Raw genomic sequence first — 10,096 nt, forward strand, 5'->3', positions numbered from 1 at the left:
TTCAATTTCCTCTTTATTTCAGATGGACTCTTTTGGTTTTATTTGTTCCTTAAAGCACCCGTAAATTAATTTGTGGTTTTGTCTCACCTTTTTCATTTCTTATAAGATTACCAATTTCTGGAAAAATAACTAACTTTGATTATTACCATTTAACAACTGGCTATGTTACTTCTCATTTCCCTTTTTTGAGCTGGGGCTGTAACATATATAATAAATGTCCAGAGCATAAATAGACAGTATCAGTCAAAAATCTTGAAGTGAATGGGGAAAATGTGTCAAAATGTTTGACTGGTACATACAGTGCCAGTACTAATTTAAGTTGGAGATTACATTTAAAATGTACTCCTCATCTTCATCAGGGTACTCCTGATGAATATAGAGCACAGCACAAGAAGGTATGACAAGCCAGTTGTGCTTTGCCCCCAGCACCAGGAAGCAAAACATCTGTAGGCCAACTGTAATGACAAAATGCACAAAGTTCTGTTTATTAGTTGTATCTATGCAGCTGTTTATGTCTCCATCCTGTCTGCACATGTTATTTGTTCATGTTAGTTCAAAATGAAGGGGGAAATAACCAGACTTCTGTAAGCGACAAGCAGAGGGCAATGTTGTTCTACATTTCCACACGAACCTCTTAAGTACACCCTACCAATGCTCATTTTAAACTTTAGAAATGTTGTTATGTATATCAAATCCTAGATGTAACACAAAACATCCCAAACAGAACTGGAAACTAAAATGAAATCTTGAATCCTTACTTCACATCCAGGATGTTCATGCCAACAATAATGTTATCTGTGTCTCAAAATCAAATAAATCAGTAGGCAGCTAGAGGCTAGAGAAACAGGTTTGTTTCCACATGTCGCGTCGAGTCAATCCCCACTGCACGGACTGGAGAAATCTGTAAGAATAAGAGTAATGCCTGTTGTACCCTTTTCACCAGGCACTAAACACCTCTTTTCTGCAGTGGGGATGGTCAGTGGCCATCAACAGCAGACTGTGGTTGAACTTGGAAACTCCATTGTGAGTAACTGTATGAATTTGACGTGCTTAAAAATAGAATGCTAAGCTGTTCCTGCTCTGTAAAAAGAAATACTTACAAGTAAAATATATATTAAGATTAACCTTGTTGTCTTACACTCAACTATCTCACTTAAAGATTTGTTATCTCACTAGTCAACATTCATATTTATGGAGAGACTGAAACTATAGTTTTTCTCAATCCTATAGATATATTCAGGCTGCATGAAGTCTAGCTTTAATTTTAGGTCTTGTAACCCAAAGGAATCATCATATATTTTACAGATGTGTTGTAAATTTTGACCTTTTTGCACCCACCCAAAAGAGACCACATCACAGACCTGTCCCTCAAGGCCTCTGGCAGACAGCACTTCAGATCAACTCCTACTCAACACCTTCAAGGCATTTGAACAGCACAACCCTGCCTCCACTGTCCTCCGCTACCACTGCCCAAACCAATCACCTGACCCACACAGTTAGAACCCTTTGAAAGTGGAGGTAAGGTGTTCTTTGATGGAGGAGGCTTTGCGCTGCTCCCATGCATCTGTTTGCTGTCTCTTTCTCCATCTTCTCTCTCATACTGCTTTCTGTTCTATCTCTATTTCAGTCTCTCTCAGGCCTGACCACATAATGACAGACCTACTGTATATTAAACGACCCTGCCCATGCGTCCTCTCCCTGTCACCTCCCTCTTTGTTGGCCTTTATAAGCCTCTCACACAGGGGGGGCACTACTTTCCAACCGTGCACAGGCATCTGGAAGGCTATCTTGTCTAAAACGCTCACCATGGACAACCATTCATACAACTTCCCCTCAGACTGTACCCCACTCACCAACTGTAAGTCTGCCCGTAAGCCGGCTGGATCCACCGTGGTGAACATGGGCAATGCTGGCAAGAATCCTCCCCGGGACTATCTAGTCTGGTCGCTGTGCAACACCTTGTACGTTAACTTCTGCTGCCTGGGATTCATGGCTCTTGTCTACTCCATCAAGGTGAGATCCTGTGCTATTTCTTTCTTTTTTTTTACTCTTGTGAAAATCTTGTAAGTTTAGACCAATATCATAAAGCATGCAACATTCAAGAAATTACCTGAGGTGTCAAAGGGAAGAAGATGGGATGCAGCTGCACTGTTTTAGGTTTAAGTTTAGATGATGATGGTAATTAGCTTTGCAAGCAATGACTGAAGGATTCATTCTGTTTTACAGCAGAAAGGCTTAACCATTGTGGACTGTCTTGTTTGTTTGTTATATTTACTTTTTAGTCTTTTAAAATCTGTTTTATTAACTGATGTCTTAATGGATTACTTTTGAACACACCCAAGGTAGGACAATTTTGAACCTCTCTGATTATTCAAAGCCTTCCGTAATGCAAGTCTGGCAGAAATAGACAAAAGGTGGGCAAGCTGGCAAGGGATTGAAATGAGGCACAGACAAATGCCAGAAAGACAATATCATTTATAAGAGAGCAAGTTTGAATTGGTTGTTACTTCTCAGCCAAAGCCATGCCAAAGGAAAATTTGGCATGGCTGCATTTAGAGTGCCAGACTTGTGAAACAGGTATAGTGATGCCATAAAAACAAGGCTAGATGTATCATGTGTTACACACTGTAAAATGCTTTGTTAGGAAAATCTCTGTTGTAAAATGGGAAAAAAGTAATATATTTAAAACAGTATAGAGACCTGTTACTGTCCCAAGTCAAATGGCACATTCAGTAGAAAGTTGGCCCTTTACCACAGGAATGGGGCTGTGGAGAAATGAGACCAAAACAAAAAAAAATTTCACTACAAAACGGCTTAAAGATCCTTGAAAATGTGATGTACATAGCAGGATCGGACAAACTGTGTGACTACCTGAACACTGAAACGCTCACCACAAAAGGGTGTGTATACCCTTTATTTAAGTCTTGTTTTAAATCTTTCATCTGTCTGCATAGGGCGCAGCTCTGAATCACAGGCCTAGTATTGGCTCAGCAGTCAAATTAAAGACAGTGACTGGCTGCTTGTCTGAGGAGTTAAAAATGGCGTAATTGGCATCTTCCTAATGGGTGAGTACTCAAGGGAAATTAGAGAGTCCTTGGGAAAGACTTAGGCTGGTCCGTTCCAAAATACACCGATACACTCAGAAGCAACTCAGGGATTTCATATCACTCCGCCCTTCCACAACCTTGAATCTGCACTCTATGTGGAAAAACTGGGAATTATGGGACAAGCTGCAATGAACTGGGTGTAAACAAAAACACGACTGAACATTATAATATGCTTTTGTTTGCCCATCTTCTCTTGCTATTTACAGTATTCATGGGTGTAGATACTAACCAAGCGTTTGTGTTATTTATGTAATACATTCAATTCAGAAACATTTAGCTGAACCATCCTGTAGAGACAAAACTTTTGTTCTTGACTTCCTTAAAGCCATTCTGAAACTTTTCTGTATTAGTATGTAAATTATGTAAATTACTGTGTTTGTATGCGTCTGTGTAGGCCAGGGACCAGAAGACTCAGGGCAACCTACAGCTGGCCCAGGAGTGTTCAGACAAGGCCAAGTGGTACAACATCCTGGCAGCCGGCTGGAACCTGCTGATTCCACTTCTGGCCGTCGTCTTGCTCGTCCTTCTGCTCGTCCATCTGGGCTCAGCCCAAGGCTCCTTTGACTTCTTCGGAGATGACGGCTTCCAGAACTTCATGAAACTGTTCAGCTGGTAGATGGAAGATAAGAAAATGAAATAAAACAAAAATAGATCAGTCTCAAAGTCAAGCCATTCACACTAACCAGGAGAGGGTATTTGTTTGGATTCAGCAGATTAGGGATTACATAATAGCTCTTAAAATTTTCACCCAGTCTAAGCCAAGTGATAAAGGTTTAAGTGCTCCTTTTCTACATGGAAATCAAGTCCTGTGTTGGGCCTCCTAAAATCTTAAATATTCCTAATTCGTGAGAAAGAAAAGTAAGGCTTATTTTTGTATATTAAATTAATGTCCTCTTTTGGGGTATTCAACCAGAGTTACACACAAAAACACAATACTTTTGGACCAGTGACCCAAAACTAAAACTAATGATAAAAGTTTATGTTCAGTAAAAGCAACTCATTTTTTAAAATAATTTGTATTTTGAGTACTGTAGGACATTATTATTAGTGCATCCCTAATTTTAATGTCACTATTAGTTCAGCTTCCACCTGCCAGTCTCCCAGACACGGTCAGTAGAGATGTGAAGTTGATCAAAGACTGAACAGCCTATAATGGAAAAGAAGGGAACAAACAGATTTAAGAAAGAGAAAGAGTTGATTCCTGGCTGAGAGATTGAGCAAGCAGATACACATTTTTGTTGTTATTTATTGTATTTATGTGTGATGGAAATTTTAATGACAGCTGAGATTATTTCCAGTCAGGGATAGAAAGAGGAGACAGAGCAGAGTGAACAGAGGACTGTGGAGCCAAAGTCTGAATGTCACGATGATGAGAAGCCACTTGACAAAGGACAATCAACATTCACCTCCCATTGATAGTCACTTATTTTTCTTTTTTCAGCAGTTATAATTTTTTTATTTTATTTTTTTTTTTACATTTTATTACTTTTACAACCTATTTTTTGTCATTATTCATGTATTTTAATTAGTATTTTGTTGTGTAAAGTATTTTACATCATCTTATTGTTGACCGTCTGTGAGTGAGCTTAATAAATCAGATACTGTTTACTCAGTATTACATTGAAAAACAAATCAGCTTTCATTTTCTCCTTCACATAATGCTTTTACTTAAATTATCAAAAATCTACTAACACTGTTCAGCTCTTTTTCAGATCCCCTTTTAACTAATGAACACAGGGATGAAGAGATGTTCGTTCACATTTGTTTGTGGTTCCGCCGCTGCACTTGCACCCAATTTTAAAATGATAATTTTGGGCCAGGTCTGAGGGAATGGGCAAGGCGTGGTTCATCTGGTGAGCCTGCTGCTGTACCAACTATATACTGAACATCTTGTTTTAGGTATAAGTGTGCCCTCAGTTGTAAGGCAGGGCTGCCCAGGCGGACCACTACAAAGGAGTCAGCAGCAATATGGAGGCTCAATGGGCTCTAAGTCTGAAGAATTATTACAGATTAGATGGTTCGCATTTTGGGAAAGACTTGCTATTTTATATTAGCCTTTGCTGGCTAGTTAGTGCCCTTAGAAACTCTTTTGTATCCTAACCTAATGTATGGATATTTTTCCCAGTTCAGCTAAACATTTGCAGCACTACTTGGTCCCACCTTTAGGGACATCATCATAGATGTCCAGGTTTCCTAAGAGACGAGATACGACAAACCCCATAAAAATATGTTCCAAATAATGCACAAGACAATACAATACGTTCTTATTTTCATGTAATGCTGTAATGGACAGAATAGCTTGTGTTTTCTAATAAATTAAGGAGTGGAACAGGTATATAAAGATACAACATTCATTGATAAATATAATAATAAGTAGGGCTCCCAAACTGTCCCTCCCAAAATGTCTTTCCCTGCCAATAGTGTTTTTGAGTGCTGTGCTAACATTGCTGTGCCTTCAAGGACATAGGCCTTTTAGTTACCATGTACAGACCTTAAAGAAATAAGATTTGACTTGATGTGCAAGTGAAAATTAGCTTTGACTGACACAGCTGTCATTAGTTGTTTGTTGGACAGATATGCAAATCAAGGAAGATGTGATAACAGAGACACATCTTCCTTGATTAGCACATGGTATGTGAAATACAGAGTCTAAACCTGACCGCCCCTGAGAGGCTCCATTTGTCCTCCTGCTCCCCATCCCTTCTCTTTGATGACTTGGGTGTCCCGCTTCTCCGGACCTCCCACCCTCTGGACTCCATCATATTAGCAGCCTCTCCTTTGCTCGCAACTTTATTTATACGCACCCAAATCACAGCCTCTAGCTTCCAACTTTCTATTTTGCTCCTGTGGTCAGAGAGAAATGCTTACAGATGTCTGAGCCGTGGAGAATTACAGGCTAGGAGCCGGCACAGCAGAGGGAGGGGGCGCTACTTCTTGCTGCTCTTTCTGGGAGCTGTCCGCTACAGTTGAGGCCTGGAAAAGCGGGAGGAAGACATGCGGAAAGGACACATATACTTGTGCTATTGTGTAAGTCAGGTTCAACAAACACTCCTTAACCTAAACTTAACCATGATGCTTTCTAAAATTATTTAGTTCACTTTTGGTCAAACTCAAACCAAGTATAATACAACATGTTCTTCTAACACTAACCTAATCCTGTGTCTTAATCCTAATTAATTTTATCTCAAACCCCAAAACAATTTGTATTGGTTCAATGTCCTTAGTTTTCTCCATCTTTCTGACTCACACAATACCACACTTAGTCCCTTTTAGTATAATAGCACAAAATGCTCAACAGAAGTGCCTTTGAACTGTTCCAAAATCAACAACCAACACAGTGAACCAGCTTCTTGCCTCAACTATGAGGGTGGCTGCTCCTATATAAATTACATATGCTGTGTATATAAATTGTACCCTTTATCCTTTAAAGCCTACAGCACAAGACAAAATCTAAGCCCCTATAGGTTGCAAAATGTATTGCACCCCACAGTGTTGCTACTGCTGCTTTTTAAGCCTTACCAGTAATACCTTTCAAGATACCATATCCTCTGTGCAAAGCTGACATTGCATCGCAAGATGGTGCAGTGCAAAGCTCATTAAGTATCCAAAGTGGATATGGTTTATCCTCTACATGTCAGATTTTGACATTTTCTATGAAAAAAAGTAAATTCTGATCTAAATGTGGCACTACAGCAAGGCCACCAAACATATCATTTATACTCATCGCAATCTGGTTAGAATAACCATGCAAACATTGGAAATATACAGACAAATACAGGCAAATACATGTGTACATTTAAACGTCACACACACACACACACACACAGAGAGAGAGAGAGAGAGACATATACATTTGAATCTGTCCTCACACATTAATTGTAACTCTGCTTTAGTTTGAACAGTTTCTGTTTATACATGCTCATAATTGCAGCCAACTGCCACATACATGGAATCTTCTGTCTCAACATCCAGTACATAGAACTGCCGCAGAAAATAAATATAAACTGCATTTTCGTGTCTAAACTAGTCTTATAAATTGTATAAGTGTTAATCTGGAAAGTACAGCATACAGGAGATTACAGCAGCTCTACAAACATCCATACTGCTGGTGAAGCATTATTATATTATCAGGCACTGAATTTTGACTTTTTTTTCATCAGTGAGAAGGTTAAAAATGTACTGTATCATTACATAATTTATTCATAGTGCCGTATAAAATAGGAAAGCAGAAGCTCTTGTGGAATTTGAATTATTATGATCATAGGTGAGTGGGATAGTAGTTAAACTGGTTGCCACACCCTTTGTTCTCATACCATTGTCAGTTTAAGAGTAAGTTAAATCCAAGATATTATCTGAAAGATGTGTACATCTTAACAATATGAAGAAACACTGCCACAACTTTCTTTTCATTCCTTTGTGGATAGTTAAAACAGTACAGACTTTTCCACTACGAGTTAAAATACTTTGTAAACTACAGCAAAAATTGCGCTTAAGTATCTCATTACCTCCTTCTTCTTTCATAAATTGCAGGGACGTAAACATATAAAAGCCGAGCATGAAGTAACTTCCTTCATTAGCAAATTATACCACCGTTGGTGCCAAATGTGAGCTTGAACAAGACTCTCAAAATTTGAGGTTTATTATGTTTTCACTATCATGTCCCTACCATGTGGAAAGAAAACAGGAATCCTTATATACTGTGTGCCTCTACGTGTACCACTCTGCTCTTATTCAGTTGCCACACAAGTCCAGTGAGTGCCTGACCCCTTGTGGCCTGCTGGACTTCATAGATCTCAAGGACACAAAGGTTTCCCTGGCTTAGTCCATCCAACCTTTTTTAATAGATAGCTGTCACACAGACGTAACACATTAAGACATTAACACACTGAGAAATATGTTTCTAATATTTAGTTCACCTCTTTTATATTTATAAAAAAATATTAGATACACCTTAAAATTTAATGCAATCCAATACATCACCACAAATTACAGGTTAAATATATCAACACCTCTCTGTTGCTGTGTCAGCAACAACTAAAAACTGAAAGTTTCATAAAAGTAGAAAAATTACATGACTTTTGCATTGGGTTGCATTCAATGTAGAAAGGCTTTTTTTCAGGTTACTCTTTGTAAATTTGTTGTTTGTAGACTGTATAAAAATAGAGACTCAAAAAAAGTTAGATAAAGGCTGTTAGGATTTTCTTATATCTTATAAGTAGAAACAATGGGGATATGTGTATCAAACATATTGTGAGAGGACATTGATTTCCTAAAAATACATGATTGAACGACTGATTATTATGTATCTGCATAACGTGGCGTATTATCCTTAATGACTATTGCCATAGTGATAATTGAAAATAGCACACTTATGTAAAAGATCTGAGAACCTCCTCCACCCCTGGTCTGCACGCCAGTACATAGGCAGCACAAGCAAAATTAAGAAATTAAGTTAGGAAATCAAGTAAGGGAAATAAAATTAAAATTTTAAACATCAAGAAAACATAAAAAAACAAAACGAAAGCTTAATCTGCTGATATGCAATTCTGTAAGAATATGTTACTGGTGGCGTTCACTTTAAAGCTTGACTCAACCATCTGTTTTGTAATTTTCGCTGCTCCTCCTGCTGCCATGTTGCAAAACAATAGCTGTCAGTTTGCTTGTAAGGACAAACATGTAAGACAGACAGACAGACAGATCTGAACCACGAGAGGGAGCATCCAGTCATTCTTTTTCCACTCAGTCTCTTATGCAACTGACTACACCTTAGCCTAAAGCCATATTTGGTGGCTTCTCAGAAATACTGTATGACTGGGGTGCCCGGATATATATGTGTGTGTGTATATATGTATGTATAGAAAGAAATACTGTATGAATGACCAACCAATGACCAATAAGTTTAATTTATATTTTTCTTAAATATCCTGTAGCCAGCAACTGTTTTAGGTTTTTTTTAATAAGGCTATGGTGCAGGATGATAAATTGTCCTATATAGACTTTTTTTGTAATGTTTGAGAAGGAGTTGGCTGACAATTTCAAAGGAAACAACTATTATTTTGATAAATTCTCTTCTATTAAAATAAAAAAAATTATTTAGGATCTAATCAATGCAGCTGCACCACACCCCAAAGGTTAGGAAGAATGCAAATAGCATTTAATAAGCTGAGCAGCCTATAGATGATCTAATGTATAAGTCCTTATATTTTTGGCTACCTATCGTGCGACTCAATGAAGCTGAGTTTACAAACGCCTGGAGCCCCAAGACCTTGTCACGCCAGACTCCCCCCACAAAGCCTCTCCTCCAACACGGTGCAGGCAGACGGGACACCTGATAAATTAGACAACAATGGGCGTTTCCAAACACTGTTGGGCTTGAAGAGCAAGTTGGCTAAGTCTCCTGTGGCTTATCGACGCCAGCACATCACCTTCATCAGACCCAAGAGCAACAAACCCTCGACCCGAAGGAGCACAGAGCGGGACAGTCAACATGAGCAGGTAAAGACAAGCCCTGGTCTCCAATTAAAGGACAATAGAGTCAATTAGCGTATGGATGAGCTGCATGACAGGACAGGCTACCGAAACTAAAAAAGTAATTGTAGCCTTTTTTAGACTTTACATTCAAGGCTACAATGTGGTGATTGTGTTGATCCTGTTTCTATTGAATGTAAACTGTTTCTAGATTGAACCTCTTCCTCTCATTTGTCATTAAGTGTGTGTGTGGTTGTCTGCAATAGATGTTACAAAGTTGAAGTAAAGGAAGTTAGAAGTTTATTGAAAAGTTTTAACTGAGAATAATGTGAGTTTTTGGACCCTTATTTCGGGCCACTATCTGTTCATTAACAGTAAAGCATGCTTTTTGCAAGACTGAAAACAGATTTGTCTGTTTTTTTTCTCCTGCTTTGTGTACCATTTTCACATTGAAATGGCTGTTAAATGTATGAAATCAGTTCAAGTTTCTTATGTACGCTCACTTATGTGCTTATACATAA

The 10,096-nt window shown here is 38.5% G+C and overlaps 2 protein-coding genes across 2 annotated transcripts in view; both read left to right on the forward strand.

The window, feature by feature from the left end:
* The first annotated feature begins 1,770 nt into the window (after positions 1–1,770).
* Positions 1,771–4,692, forward strand: ifitm5 (interferon induced transmembrane protein 5). The gene is made up of 2 exons (XM_035665405.1): positions 1,771–2,013; positions 3,502–4,692. The coding sequence occupies exons 1-2, from the start codon at positions 1,807–1,809 to the stop codon at positions 3,721–3,723; spliced, it is 429 nt and encodes a 142-aa protein (XP_035521298.1). The 5' UTR covers positions 1,771–1,806; the 3' UTR covers positions 3,724–4,692.
* A 4,738-nt stretch (positions 4,693–9,430) lies between these two features.
* Positions 9,431–10,096, forward strand: part of LOC118330739 (uncharacterized oxidoreductase YjmC-like) — a 7,244-nt gene continuing 6,578 nt past the window's right edge. The window contains exon 1 of the mRNA XM_035665401.1: positions 9,431–9,602. Coding sequence (XP_035521294.1) covers positions 9,595–9,602 — 8 coding nt within the window. The 5' untranslated portion in view covers positions 9,431–9,594. The remainder of the gene's footprint in view (positions 9,603–10,096) is intronic.

Source organism: Morone saxatilis, unplaced genomic scaffold (assembly GCF_004916995.1).
Source record: "Morone saxatilis isolate NCDOM2014 unplaced genomic scaffold, NCSU_SB_2.0 Contig2, whole genome shotgun sequence".
NCBI classification, from domain to species: Eukaryota; Metazoa; Chordata; class Actinopteri; family Moronidae; genus Morone; species Morone saxatilis.

What these genes read in the sequence shown, in the direction of transcription:
- ifitm5 (XM_035665405.1), top strand. Translation starts at nt 1,807, where the DNA reads ATGGACAACCATTCATACAACTTCCCCTCAGACTGTACCCCACTCACC. An exon ending in CTCTTGTCTACTCCATCAAG is followed by an intron (nt 2,014 to 3,501) that starts GTGAGATCCTGT and finishes GCGTCTGTGTAG; the next exon opens with GCCAGGGACCAGAAGACTCA.